Source organism: Nipponia nippon, unplaced genomic scaffold (genome assembly GCF_047370975.1).
Source record: "Nipponia nippon isolate SJK-2023a ecotype South Korea unplaced genomic scaffold, ASM4737097v1 scaffold_5, whole genome shotgun sequence".
Lineage (NCBI taxonomy): Eukaryota > Metazoa > Chordata > Aves > Pelecaniformes > Threskiornithidae > Nipponia > Nipponia nippon.
Genome location: NW_028262369.1, coordinates 41,535,904 through 41,551,508, shown reverse-complemented (window position 1 = coordinate 41,551,508; position 15,605 = coordinate 41,535,904). Strand labels below are relative to the sequence as shown.

Below are 15,605 nucleotides of genomic sequence, written 5' to 3'. Positions count from 1 at the left end.
GCAGCTAATACATTTGGAGTATTATTGAAACTTTAATGAATATTACTAACTATGCAACTTCTTTACAGACTTCAACAGAGCCACATGGCACTGCAACATTCATTATCACAAAGAAACTCACATAGTACATAAGACATTTGCAAGATGCTTTCCAGCAGGTCTCAACCAGTTGAAACAGGTTTGACCTAAATGCTTGAAAGTCTGTTGACTGTGAAGGAAAAATATACCGTTCTTCAAAAAGAAGAGAGGTGTTTCAATTACATTAAGATGTTCTAGTAGCAATGCTTTAACTTTTGATCTGCCTTAGATTATCTGACAGTAGTGGTAGGCAAAAGAACCTATAGCATGTATATTTCATGTACAGCAATTAAAAATATGCAGCAATCTTCTCATAAACAAAAAGTAACACGCTGTTGGTGAAATGAAATGTTAATTGATAATTGTTAGAAAGAGGCTTTTCTCAGCATATCTTTCAGGGAAAAAGAAAGACATCGAGTCTAAATAGTAGGTTAGCATTACTTTTTTCCAGAGCACATGAACTTTATTTTTCAATCACTTCTATGAATTACACATATATTCTAGGATGTCCCTTTAGACTGCATTGTCACTTCATGCAGTAAGGTCCTGGAAGTAGCCATGCATGAAATGGCAACTTCCAGACAGCTTTCCAACTCTGAAGTCTTCTTTTCTCTAAGAGTGTGGAGTTGAAGGTTTTTTTACCAGTATCAAATTAAGCCCTCTGGCTCTTTGTCTGCAAAAGGGTTATGGAATGAAGGCTCACTGATCACCGTGTCCCTGTCCATGCTCCATAGGATAAAGAAATCAGGCAATCAGTAACAGGGATGTAAATGTTCGTATTCCCTCTTGTCCCATTACAAAGGCATGCTTCAGTCTCAAACTCAAAGCACAGGCATGCTGAGTTAGAACAGAGGGCCATCTAGCCTGTCTCCTGTTTCTGGCTGTGACCATTAAAGGATGCTTAAGGAAAAAATAGAAGAAATAGAGAGTATGCCTGAATGATCCTTCCCCTGAAAAGACATCCTGAATTTAGTGATTTATAATCTGAAAGTTCATCTGGATCATCACGTTTAAAAACTGATCATGTCCTCAGTGAATGTGTCTAAACTCTTTTGGGACCCCTTTCACAGCTTTAGCTTCCACAAGAGGATAAAAATTCCCAAGACCTTTCTGAAACAATACATTTCTTTTCTTTGTGATTCATTTCTTAACACTATAATAGCAAGATAAAGACAGGCCAGGCTGTGCTTCTCAAGCTGAAAGCTACACTGGAGCTAAACTTTCATTGAAGAGCAGGTAACCCTGTGTTTTCTAGTAAGTGCCTCGAGGTAAGAACACTTACATGGACATTTTCTGCAACTGATCTCACAACAAAGATCCAGCCAGGCAGTTGTGGTGATCAGACACTTTTGACACTACTCAGTAGGACTGCTTTTACACACTGATTTTGACGCACCTAGATTCTCTTTCATCCACAGTAGCCCTTCTTATTTCTTTATAGTCTGTCACATCTTTACTGTGAAATGACATCTCACTGTATTTAGGCTTCCTGGCCAGCAAGATCTTTTTGATGCTGGTATCCTTGTCACACCTGCTATTTCAACATGCGTTCCCTCTAGAGGTTCTTTTCCATTATGCACATAGATTTCAGGTGTTGCTTACTGTCTTTTTTTTTTTTTAACTACTTTTTTTTTAAAGCCAGATTTCTGCAGCTATGTCACTGACTCACCTGATGTTTTCTTTAATATAATCTTTTGTTTCTTCTTACTGTCCCTTCCTTAAAAAGTCCTTCCTTCAGAAAAAAAGTCCTCTATTGAGTGGCCAAGAAACCTAAAACCTTCCTTCTAAGATTAGTCATTGAGTCATCTCCCAGTTTATTTAACCTTGTATAGTATGTATTTCATACGTGTTCCTTCTCTTGAGGCTGGAAGAATTCCATTGAAGACCAGATAAGCCAGTCTTTCCCAGCTGGCAGCTCTTTGATCCTGTTCTTGATGGAGTTTTGCAGTGACATTTTTCAGCATGAAGTAGGAATAGTGGATTCTCCCATGATGACTTTTTGTAGTTCAGGGCAACATGTATTCTTGCTCCTGCCACACCACATGTCTTTCTTTCCTCCAGATCAGCTCATTGACTCTTGAATGAAAATCTCCAATCATCCATACATATCTGTTTTTCATGTTGTAAATGTTCTTCTTCCCTTATCCCTCATTTGTTATTTATTTATCCATTATTTTTCTTCTTTTCTGATCTCTGTCATGATCTTTGGTATAATGCAATTCATTGTCCTCATGATCCAGTCCCTCCTTATTTTCATTGCCCCTTCCTCTCGTCTTACAGAGCTAGCTGCATTTCTTTCCCCCTTCGTGTGTCTGCCAGTTTCTTCTTTTTATTTCTCCACCTTGATCTTTCAGTTGGCTGTCTTTTCTCTTACCCTGTCTTCATGGCATGAATGGCTACTTTTCTTTTCTGTGTTTCTGTGTTTCTGATCCTCATTTTCTTCAGGGATCTACAGTTCTTGAATCTTCCATGCTGTCTTGTCTTTTCTCCTCTGTCATGTCCTTAAATCCCCTTTAAAAACTTGATTCTATGTACCCATGGCAACAGTCCCTTCAGATTCTGTGACCAAAGCAAGCACTGAATTAATTCTGCAGTGCTTTTCTTGTTTACCATATCACATACAAATGGGAGAGCTGAATTTTCTTATCTGATGACTCATAACTCTCCACGAGAGCTGATGTTGGAGCCCTTTTTCTTAGAGCTGAGCGAACAACTCCTAAGGAACAAGTCATTTAGTGAAAGTAACCCTTTTTTCTTTTTTTTTTTTCCAGTTATCGTGAAACAGAATCTGTTGGATTTTTACAAAGAGTAAATATTGAATGGTTGGTTAGGATGTGCTGAGCTTTGGAATATTCTTCCCAAAACCTTTAGAGAAGAAAGCCAGCAACGGGCAACACATATCTGGGATGGAGAGGGAGGAAATAGGATAAACCAACTTTGTTAGCAGCCATCTGTTACTCCCACAGATACTGCCTCCTTGTGCGTGAGTGATTAAAAACATGGGAAACAATGCAGAAGGTTCAGTCTGAGGGGATGGCTTTGCAAACCCTTGGCAAATGCTACTAGGAAGCTGCAAGCACCCCTCAATCAGTAAGAACAGCTACCAGTAAGCTCCTCACAACATATGATTGAATGTTACACAGATTCAGAGCACCAACTAGCGTGTTAGGGAAGCTACACAGGTGTTACCTATATAACATGCACGTTATCATCAACTACAAAATTAGGAGTGAAATGCAGACGTGTCTATGGTACATAGAAGGATGCTTAACACTTAAGCAGGGATGTAGGTGTATACAGGGTTGATTGATCTTGTGAGATAAGGTGCTGGTGTGGTTTCTCATGTCAGTAATACTAGAAAGAAGCTGCTTATCTGATTATACAGATCGTGGAGAGGACTAGTTCTTTTAGCAGAAGACTCTCCTACAAATAAGATGCATCTTGACCATCTGTTGCCAGATGGAAGTGTTCTACTTCTGAATCACTGGCTGCAATGACATAGTTAGAAAATGAATCTTTCATGTGTAGAGCCACAGCACAAACTGTTTGTGATGAATCTCACATACACATGCTGAGGTTATATTTTCTGTTTACTTGGCCTTAAGTTATAGTATGGCTATATACTCCTGTGAACATATTGTTATTTAGTAGATGGCAAATCCTGCAGTTCACACCCACCCTTTGTGAGGTATCCCAGTTGCCTGAATTTATCATTAAAAATGCAAACACAACATAGAGGTCCTATTTCACTTTTATTTCGAAATCTGTAAAGTTATTTGGGGAGTCTGTAGGATTCAGCATATGTACTTAGGTGGCCAGTGCTGGCAGTGTTTGGTATTCGGGGAGGCCCAGAACACAGCCAATCGACTCATACACCTTCACTTACAGGTCTGTACTTAAATTTCCCCTGTGAAAAAAAAATAACATTTTTTCTTTCTTTTTTTCTTTAAGATATTTACTGTGATTTTTTTAGTGTACAGAGATTAAGAAGAAGAAAAAAATTATACATAAGCTAACTGGGAACTTCACAATTATGCAGTAAAAATTTAAGTCATTACTGTTTTAATGAAGTATAAAGATGATTATCATGCTTAAGTTCTTTCAAGTTTAATTGTGGCTTTTTACACATATTATTATGGACAAATTATGTCTTATGCAGAAGCTGAGAACTGTCAGTGAATTTTATCTTAGCAGAAAAAACGCCAGGTTTTAGTCTTCCACGAGCCGAAATGAACTGAGTTTATTTGGCCAGAAGGAAGTAGAACAAATAAGTGGAATCTGAAGAAACAGCATATAGAGGTTTATACATGCCAGCCTCCATCAAATTTGTCTAAATGAGAAATAATTGATAAACAGATTGTTGCAGTGTCATAGAGACTCACGCTGGTGACATGGTGCGCCTCTCTGATTCTGAAAAAGAACCATACCCGCTCCCATTTGTAGTTGCATCACATCTTTTTGGCAATACAGAACTTGCTTACATAGTCGCATGAGGCAAGTACTTAACGTATTTTAAGATACAGTTTAAAGAAAAGTAGCAGCTAAAGGCTGGGAAGAAAATCATTACAGTGTGTTCAGCCCAGCTTCCCCAAAATCACCATCAGGAATTCTGCACATCAGCAGTTCAAGACAACTTGAGATGCAGCTATTATTAAATACAAATTAGTTTTGATATACATGTGACTGTAGTGACTTTTGCTTCTTCTTTATCTATACTTCTGGTGAACATTAGAGCAGTTGATTTTTTTCTGGCAAAAAATATTCAGAGACAGCAAATTTCACAGGCTGGCATGTGAGCTAACTTTTAATTAATACAAGGTGGAACTGATCCTTGTAACAGAAACAATAATGCATGATATTTACATCTACTCAAAACTAATCAGCATAACTCAAAATTTGGATATTTGGCAATAATGAGAATTAAAAACTCAGGAAAGAAATGTCAATATGGAATAAATTTGAGGAAATCACAATATGACCTCACTTTGTTATTATTTTGTTCTAATAATACTGTTAATGAGACACACGAAGTACATTAATCAGGATAAGTTTTATCAGCAGCTGTTTCACATCTGATTCCAGATGAAGCTATATGACAGACAGGTCAATGTCCATCGCTTAAGGTGGGCTGACTCCACATCCATCGTTGGTAGTGACTGTGACTGATCAGTCCCAGAGTTGAAATAAGCGATGCACAAATGGCCCTGCAGATCCTATATAGCAAACTGGAAAGTGAGTAGAGAAAGTGTGGCTGGCCATAAAGTACTTCAGGGACTCTAAATACTCACCTAAGCATTGAGTGAGGCAATGAACTGTGGGACAATCATGGATGCATCAAGCAAGCTTGACTCACCCACTGCCTCCACAGCACTACCAGCCTTGACAGTGAGGGACTCTCGGCAGCAGTAATTCTAGTGTCATCAGTGTGCAACTAAAAAAAAAGTTTAAATTCACATAAATATGTTTTATTTGTGAATTATTTGTTCAGAACTTTTAGGACTCAAGACTTGGTTACATTGGGTTTAAAACAGAGCCAGTATTGCTACCCCATTGCACAGCCTGTGTCATTCATACCTCACTGGCCATTGGTAATACACGGAGCTGCAGCTGATCTTGCCGTGCCTGGTAAATCCATTCCTGACTGCAGAGCAAGCTGCAGACTAAGACTAGCTGTTTAAAACATTCCACGTATTTGAATATTTTGATTCTAAAACAGAGAGAAAAATGAAGACAATAAGCTGTTCCAAGTTCTATATGGGGAATTATTCCAGACAGTTACACTGTACTAACTATTTTAGCGAGTATCTCTGCAGAGTTTCCCACAATCAGCTGCCTGACTGTGGGAAGGTGTCTTTGTAGGTACCTTCAGAGTGGCAAGGGCTTCTTGTTATTACACTAGAGGGTCGTTGTCACATCCGTGTTGGATGAGATTTTATGTCAGCACCAGGATTTTGCTTCTTCACTCCAGTGTACTTTTTTTTAAGTACAAAGCTATAGGATTAAGATTTGCCTTGATTTCACAGATGAAGTAATTTTATGAATTTCTTTTATTGGTTAATCCCATATTAATTTGCCTGCTTGCAAAACAAGTGCATTCTTCCCTCATCTTCTTAACATAAAAATGACCTTGTTATTTTTGATAATGCAGCTTGTTGGGCAAAACTTAATCCTGTCGCTACAAACATAATCCAGTGAATCCTCTTCTTGCTGATAACGCTTTTTACTATTTGAACTCCCGTGGGAGCTTTTGATTCGGTGTTTGACAGGGTTGCAGGTCCTCCTAATGTTAATCTTCAGATAATGAGTAATCTAAGAAAGAGAGGGATATAGTTTCTCTGGTTCCTAGCTTTAATCTTTTATGGTAATAAGATTGTCTCTCAATACTGTTTCAACTGTTTTACAGTTTTTTAAAAACTCATTTTATTTAATTTCAAGACAGGAGAGCACAATTTAGCTCCCAATATCATCACAAATGTACACCCGTCAGAAGGCCAGCAAAGAATGACGAAACAAGAGACAGTTTTGCAACATATGTGGAAATCACTGGGGGAAATACTGTGTTGGTGTATGTTGCACTGCCTCCAATCTGCCGATAACATTCGCCTCCACATTTCATTTACTCTTGACCTAGATGCTGCTGTCCGTTGGCAGTCACTGACGGCGCGGCAGATGCTACAGGGACCCTGTTGGCTGTGGATTAATACACTTGCGAGGTGGAAGGTTATTTGGAGGAAGTGGCAAAGCAAGTGACTGCCCTGGGCTTCAGAGGGAAAGAGCATCTGAGTTCATTACTAAGGTTCACCAGTTAGTGGCACTCATGAATTTTCAGGTAGCAAAAGCAGCCGAGAGTGCCTTTTCCTGCTCTCATCAGGGTGATTTGCAATTGTTCTTCTCTCGTGTGTCTCTCAGCTGATAGCAACCTATCCTTGCACAGTTTAGATTTCATTGGCTTCACACTTTGCTTTTGAATATACAGGAAAATGTTGACTTTGATCTGTAGGATCTGTGTCCAAGTTATCTTAAATAGTAATTTCTCCCTCAGCACCTTTACCATCAGTATGAGCTGTGTTACTTCTGTTCCTTTTTCCTGTTATGTTTGTAAGAGATACGTTCTCTCTCCTATTGGGGAGAATTGGCTCTTGTGTATTTCTTTTCTTGCTCTGGCAGATCTGGAGCCTGAAAGGATCATCATTCCTGTTTTTTCATTTTACAGTATTTTTATAGGAGAAAAGCAATTTGGAAAAATGTCACGTATTTGGCTGAGAACAAACTCCCTAGCGTTTCACATGAAAAAGGTATAGACATTAGTGTACAAATTTCTCTGTTTTATCACACGTATCTGAAGACGAGTTCTTTGATATTCTGTAGTTTGGTTTGATATTCAGGTTACATTAGGTACCAGGCTTATCTCTATTCTGTCAGTTATTCAAAGAGCTCATTTGCTGTTCATAGAGTTGGAGTTAGCTTCCCATGCTTTGTCTGTCCTCTCTCCTCACACTCCAAGCTCAACACTAATATCAGCACCAGGGAAAAGAGACTTTTAATTACTGCAGCACCGAAGCTTAAAATGTAAGAGAAATCCTCTTGGAGGAAGAGGAAGAATAGTGTGAAAACGTGAAAAACCTAGTGAACTTGTTCTTTTAAAGATTGTTCTGAATATACATTTCAGTATTTCCACCATGAATATCGTTCAGGTTGTTAACCATATTTTCCTCTGATGATTTTTCTCAGCCTCAGAGAAGCTAAAAAATCAGCCAAAGCTGATTTTTGTCGGCTTTAGATCATGTAAGAATTCTTTCTGATATAAGAACAGAGACTTCATTATCTATGAAAGCCTGAGTAGAGTTTGAAACAGCAGCTGTCTCTGTGCATATGCATGGAACAGAGAGGTAGCTGGAACATAGGTAAAAATAAAAAGGGAAATCTTTGCTAGCAGTATTTTCCATCAGTAGAGTATAAACTGCTGAAACATTAACTTTAAAAAGTGGGTTTTTTTGCCCCAATGAAATTCAGTAGTGACAAGAGCTGTGAAATTTAAGTTTTAAATATGAAACTCCTCAAGTTTGCACTGTAACTATAATTCTTGTATAGCTGGGTATCAGGGCTGTGCCTTTGTGCTCATCCAGGGAAGTCCGCTGGGTGGTGCAGGAACTCTCAGTCTGGCCATCTGCAGAGACAAAATAGTGGACAATTTGAAAAAATGGACTAACCTGAGACAAAGTGGTTAATTGAATTCTTAGCCACCTTCACAGCTAAGTGTTTGACTAATCAGTACAGGAACTATCTAGGTGGAAATTCTGGACTGCCCTGAAGGCTTCCCCAGGAAGCTCCTGCCATGCCCAGACCAATTTGTGTGTTTCAATGTGTTGGTTATCAACCTGGGTGGAGAATCTGGACCTTCCAGGGACTCCCCAGCTGGTTCATCTTGGAAAATTGATCAGGCGGTATATATGTATCCTTTAGTCCACAAACTCTAAGCTCTTACACTTTACATTCATGGAGCACATTCGCCCTCCTTATGAATAGGTACTGATGATAAATAGATAGACACAAATTATATAAATGATAGATATAAATGTCAGTATCTCAGAGGAAAGTATCTTCATTGTTTTTCTTTCTCTTCATTAAAATGTCATCATCTTCTCCATTCTCCATTACCTCTATGAAGCCTATATAGATTTGGCACATAAAATGGTTTCCTATAATGAAGATTTGTTTTTTTCATAGCACAGTGACCTTATTTTCCTGTTTTCTTGACAAATACAACACTCCCCAGACACATTCTCTGTTTACCTTCTGGCAAGCCACTACATTTTTACCACACTGGGGAGTATAAGTGCTACAGATAGTTCTAGTGAGCTTTATTTGCATTTTAGTAGGTTTTTTTTAGTTCAGAGCATATCTTTACATCTCCTGAATTATTGATAAGTACTTTTTCCTTGGTGTAGGTGAACTTCACCCATCGGTTGAAAGAGACAAATGAAATAGAATATGCCATTTGTATTTCTAGCGTGAATCCCAAGTTCCAGCGAAACCTGTGATGGAATAGACATCTTGTAATGATACTGATAGTGTCTTAGAGCTGCTTGGCACTTCTATAACAAGGTGTGGAAGATGGGCAGTGCCAGGCTCTCAAATTGCCCTCACGCTGGCTTTCACCAAAAAAGAGACGTGCCAGAAGACAGTCATACAAATGGCAACTGTGAATAATACAAGTAGTAAAATAATGAGAAGGTTAGGAGACTTCCTTTCAGCAGTAAGGATATTTGAGTTCATTTTGTGGCTCTGGCAGAAATGTGGTATTAAGTAAATCACTTGAAGTCATATTCAAGCTGTAAGCCCAAGTATTTCCTCTTCTGTTTCTGAGTAATGTTGGAAGTGCTTAAACTCTAGGCATCTTACTTTTTTACATTAAAAATTGGTTAGAGTTTCTCAGAGCTCATTGTTGATGTCGCATCCAAAGAGGAGGTCTTCCTGTGAACCTGAAGTACCTGAGCCAGTAGGCATGCCTAGAAATCGCCTATCGGATTGATTTCCAGGCCATATGCAGGGCAGTGACTGCTTTTTGTAAAAACACTCTGCTGTTTTGGCCATGGTCTTGCTGCCAAACTCCTGCCCCCTTTACACAGTAGCTAAAAGTTAAAAAAAAACCACCCTAGAAACATGAATGCAATTCTCTCATGCTGAGGAGAGGTGCCGAGGCTTCTTATAAATTGAATGGATTTTGATGCAAATGGGATCAGAAACACTGAGAGCATGTTCGCAACTGTCTGAATTGAGGATGTTCAGCCTACAGCTGCCAAGTGTGAAATTCACCTATGGCGCCTAACCAGCCGCCATTTGGAGCTGCAGGGGGGTACCGCCGCTCAGTCAAACGCTGTTGTCCGGAGCTCCTCCTGGAGGTGTGCGCTTGCAGTCTTTCTTCCAAAAACAGAGGGCACAGATGTGAACATGACTCCCTAGTCTAGCAGTGAGGCAGATTGGTGATGACATATGGCAGGGGTAGGCTTGTCTGGAGAGTGATCCTTCAGGCTGCTGTTAGGCATATCCCCAGAACAGCAGCTGGAGGGAGGCAGGCTGCCTAATGCATACAGTGGGGTACTGCCAGAGAAACTGTTTCATAGGCTGCCTAGTAACTAGTTACATAAAAAGACTTCATATTACTAAAACAGAACTAGTTCTTTACCAAGAGCTATTTCTAGGGCTGCTTGTAGCATTTCAGCTGTGCCCTCACAGATGGCTTCTTGATGCTTCATTCAGGCTCACTCGTCTTCCTTCAAACTCACAGCAGCAACCTCTGGAAAGGCAATTTCACATTTGGTATGTGTTTATCCTGTGTAAAGGGTGTTCCAGGCTCCAACCAGTGTCTGTCTCCATGTTATGGAAAAGGAAATTCTGGGACACACCTCAGGCTCTAGAGTTCATCCTCATTTTGGTGCACTGAGAGCTTTAGGCATTGGCAGACACCCATCTGCAGTACTTACGCAACATGAACAAGAACATGTCTCTCCTTTGATGCTGTGCTGGAGAAGACAAATCTTAGGCCCTTTTTGTTCTTGAGGTAAGAGCTGAAGAGCGGCCATGGATTGGTCCTTAACGCTCAGAGCTTGTTCTCTTTTCTTCAAGGTACTGTTAGCACTCAATAAATAATAAATAACTGCTATGTTGGTGTCTCTTTAATGAGCTGAGCCTATAGTCCCAATGTGCAGTAGCTGTGCATGCACATCTCCGCATGCAGTATTAATGGTTATATTGTGTAAGTGTATAATGGAGTGTCAAGGAGTCTCTGGGACTCTTGCCTCAGTGCGGATTTGAATGGAATATGAACAGCAGAGTTTGGCCCTGGGTGCATACAAGTAAATCGATCAACAGCAGAGCCACCATTTTCTGTTTCCTTGCTAAGTAAGTTCAGCCTTTAACAATCTGAGAGAGATTTTAAGACCATATGCTTGCTTATGAAGCATTTTCTTGTTCGTTGCTTTGGATAAACACAAGCTGAATGCAGATAACGACTGCTGTGTTTGATAGCACCAAAGACTGGGCTAAAAATGCCCAGAGTGACGGTCCCAGCTGAAAAGCTCATAGCTCCCAGAGAGACCCCAGCTGGTGCATGCACAAGTCTCACTGAACAGACCAACAGCTCTGTTTCCACATTACTACTGACTCAGAAGGAGAGGGAGGGACAGTGTCAGACTCCCTCAGCCACCTTCACGAGGGGAGGAGAGCATCAGAGATGCTCTCTGCGTTGCTGGGAGCCAGGCTGCACACATACAGAGCAGAGTTTGATATTGCTTGGAAGCATCCGCTGTCTCTTCTCTTCTCTTTAGTGTGTTGCCTCCTGGACTGTTCAGCCCCAAGCCCTGTATGAAATATGCACATGCACTGGCAAGGCACGGGAGGGAGAAGGAGAAGAGTCAGCTGCAGCTTACTAAAGCATCAGAGCTTTAGTAGAGCAAAGGGAATCAAAGATGGATGTGGGAGGCCATGGAAGAGAGAGAGAAGGAGATGCATGATGTTGGAAGATGTGCTACGTGAGAGAAGCTGCATGAGGAAAAGGGAGTATGTGAAAAGGATAAAGAGAAACTGGAGGGGGAACACAGGGAGACCAGAAGGAGAAAACATAAAAAAGGAGTGAATGCTGAGACAGAAATGAAGAACAGTAAGGGGCACAGTTGAGAAAAACAGAAGAGGGGTAAAGGACTATTTCAGTCTCTTTTAGGAAGAGCCTAGAGAGAAGCTTTTAAAACTAGAGTTTTAAAAATTAAATAATCAAAGCAATAGTGTTTGTTTGGTTTTGGTTTGTTTGGTTTTTTTGGTTTTGGTTTTTTTTTTTTTTAAGGAAGAAGAGAGAACTCTAGAGGGGCTGCCCAGCATTTAGAAGTTTTTGAATTCTTGAAGATGCTAACGCCTCTGGAGATTTTAGCAAATTTACTATTCCAGTCATGGCCTGATTCCTAGGATCATTACAACCACAGTGCATTGTTTTCTGCTCTTCTTTTCCTGTGGCAGGGATTATAGTGCAGGTTTTTCTTTCAGGCGGTTATTGCTTTTTTGGTTTGTTTTATTTTTAACAACAGATCTTAATTTTCTTGCAAGGGACTAGGAAAGTTTCTGTAGCTGTGGTGTTGCGAATAAATATTCTGTGGATCCTTCAGAACCAGAAATCTACTATACTGTGATTGCAAGACACGACTTCACAGCTTGGTAGTTCCTTCTAGTCCTGTGTTCCCTTGCTTCTGTAGAAGCCTGGTAGATTAAAATTTTAGTTTTGAAAACTTTTAAGCCTTCAACTAATGCCCCTTCAGCAAACCCCTCTGGTATAAACTTTAAGAACACGCTTAAGTTTCTTTGAAGTCAATAGAATTAGAAAAGCTCTGCTGAAAAGAGAGAAAAGATTTGTTTTGTTGAAGTATGCAGGGATATAATTAAAACAATTTTAAGTACAAATCTTTGCACAGATACTGTTATTTGGAACAAAAATGGCTGGAATAGATTTAACAAAATAGTAAAATCTAAATTAACTTGAAGGTCTTTCATACTGGAATAAAGGAGCGCACATGAACAGTCCTCTACCCTGTTGTAATTCTCACCATTCCTTATCTTGGTACAAATCTGTGTTTTAAGCAGGCCTTTTATAGTTTGCTGTGGGCACATTATTCTAAGCAATGCTGGCTTCCTACAGATGGACACAATATACTTTGTTTCCTTCACAGGTGAACCTGATTTCGAACAGCAGGTGTCAGTCTCAGAGAAGCTACATGACGTTGCCATGCTTCATATTAGTTGAGGTAAGAAAATACTGTAGATGCACTGCTAAGTTCTTGGGTGTATTTTTTAAGAAAATGCTCTCAGCAGCAACAGTTTTATATTTTACCAACATATTTATGTTTATCTCAACATGGACTGCTATCTGCTAGTTGGCAATCACTTACAGCAGCTGTGAATAAAATTTCTGTCCCCATACTGTATTTTTTTCATGAGAGGGACTGAAGGGGGTCCCTATGCCTGCAATTTCATTTTAAGTGGATGTGATGTTCTGAAGTGCCAGAATCCAGGAGAGTGAAGTACCTCTGAGCTGGACCCATATAGATATTGGTGGTTAAATCTTGATAATAATACTCCATCAGTCTAGAATTCTTTTCATTCATCAATCTTAAACCACCTTACATTTGAGAGTAAATATCATTATTTTAATTTTAAAGATAGGGAGCAGTGGAACAGAAAGTTACTTTAGTTGTTCAAGGTCGCTCAGTCTGTCAGAACAGGAGACATTTTGGAATAATGCATATTGAGTAACTTAAGCACCATCTAAACCAGTTTGCGTTTCTTTACTTTTATTTTTGAGACTATTCTGACTGAGGCACTATAAACAATTCCTTTTCTTTACTGTGATGCTTGTAGATCATGCTCATAGCAGAACTGACCCCAGTTATGTCTGCCCTGCGTGGAGCTGGAGCTGCAGCACAGCGTAGGTCTATTTGGTTCTATTTGATCTGACTGTAAGGTGGCTCGCTTCAGCCCCACCATGAACTCAGCACAACTTGCCACCTGCAGGGATTTTGGAGTGCCTGGCTGCTGTGGCTATATCCCCGCTGTTAACCTAATTATGCTAAAGCTAGGTTAGCCAGGGTTAGATCCAGAGGGGTATGGATAAGGATGCTGCACAGCCACAGCTGTGTGTGTGGCCAGGGGTGCACTCATTGCATTTGACTGTGTGAGGCTGGCAGGTACAGCCCCTTAGTCCCTGTAGTAAATCTTGTGCTAGCATTTCGGTGTAAGTGCACTATATTGCAGTCACGCAAGGCCTGTGGTGTGGAAATGTCCCATTTCCGGCTAGGTGCAAGCTCACTTCTAGAGAATGGACCAAATTATATTGTAACAAATATATTACTATATAACAATATATATCTTGTGGAACCCAATAAAAGATTGGTGTGAAGGAGAGTGTAACTTCTTCATAGGGCAGGTTTTACACTGGTAACTCAGTTTAGAGTAGTTGCACCCATTTATATCGGCAGAGGTTTTGTTCCCATTTCTCTTAAGGCATTTCTACATCCAAAACATTTGGATCACGTATAAAATTCAGGCACCATTTCGCTTATCTTTTAATGCATGCTAATTATAATGAAAAATCCTGATGGTTCTTCCAGGATTGCCAGCTGATTTGGTATGAGGGAGCCTGAGGGAGACGATTAAGCTACATTTTGAGCACAATCTTTCCTGACTTACTTGTGCACACTGGTGTCATTGAATTCTGTGGACTGCACATCAAAGTGGAACATCTTCAGATAAACATTGCTCAGGCTGAGGGAGAGTGGGGGATTTGCATTCAGTTTTCTGCTCAACCACAGACTTCGTGCGGTGTATTGAACATGCCACTTGGGCCTTACTGCAGAGGCAATTGGGCATTGTTATGCCTGGATTTTAGGCAATCTGTTTGGTAGCAGTTGTTCCAGGGGTTTCAGTGGTGCTTAATCATAGAATCATAGAATTGTTTAGGTTGGAAGAGACCTTTAAGATCATCAAGTCCAACTGTTACCCTAGCACTGCCAATTCCACCACTAAACCATGTCCCTAAGCACCACAGCTGCCCGTCTTTTAAATACCTCCCGGGATGGGGACTCAACCACTTCCCTGGGCAGCCTCTTCCAGTGCCTGACTACCCTTTCAGTGAAGAAGTTTTTCCTAATATCCAATCTAAACCTGCCCTGGCACAACTTAAGGCCATTTCCTCTAGTCCTATTGCTTGTTACTTGGGAGTAGAGACTGAACCACATGTCACTACAGCCTCCTTCCAGGTAGTTGTAGAGAGCAATAAGGTCTCCCCTCAGCCTCCTTTTCTCCAAACTAAACAACCCCAGTTCCCTCTGCTGCTCCTCATAAGACTTGTGCTCTAGACCCTTCACCAGCCTCATTGCCCTTCTTTGGACACGCTTCAGCACCTCGATGTCCTTCTTGTAGTGAGGGGCCCAAAACTGAACACAGCACTCGAGGTGCGGCCTCACCAGTGCCAAGCACAGGGGCACTATCACCTCCCTGGTCCTGCCGGCCACACTATTCTTGATACAGGCCAGGATGCCACTGGCCCTCTTGGCCACCTGGGCACACTGCTGGCTCATATTCGGCTGGCTGTCGACCAACACCCCCAGGTCCTTTTCTGCCAGGCAGCTCTCCAGCCACTCCTCCCCTAGCCTGTAGCGTTGCATGGGCTTGTTGTGACCCAAGTGCAGGACCTGGCACTAAGCCTTGTTGAACCTCATGCAGTTGGCCTCAGCCCATCGATCCAGCCTGCCCAGTGGAAGTTTTTTCCTAACTTACTTGTAATATTGGACTTCAGAAGCTAAAGTTGAGGAGCATTAAGATTCCCCTGTGGATCTAGTTCCTAGACTCTCTCTCTGTGTCTTGGTACCCATCTCCTTACCTCACACTGGTACTGGGAAACCAGTGCTTTGGTTGCTGTAGGATGCTTAGATCCTTCTGTGATTCATTTAGAGACATCTGATAAATGGAGAGTGGGGGATGTCGTA

The 15,605-nt window shown here is 40.8% G+C and overlaps 1 protein-coding gene across 1 annotated transcript in view; it reads left to right on the top strand.

Moving 5' to 3' along the window:
• PLPPR5 (phospholipid phosphatase related 5) overlaps positions 1-15,605 on the top strand; it is a 252,420-nt gene that overhangs the window by 131,675 nt on the left and 105,140 nt on the right. Inside the window, exon 8 of the mRNA XM_087730605.1 lies at positions 12,792-12,866. Within this exon, the coding sequence (XP_087586731.1) occupies positions 12,792-12,866 (75 nt within the window). The remainder of the gene's footprint in view (positions 1-12,791; positions 12,867-15,605) is intronic.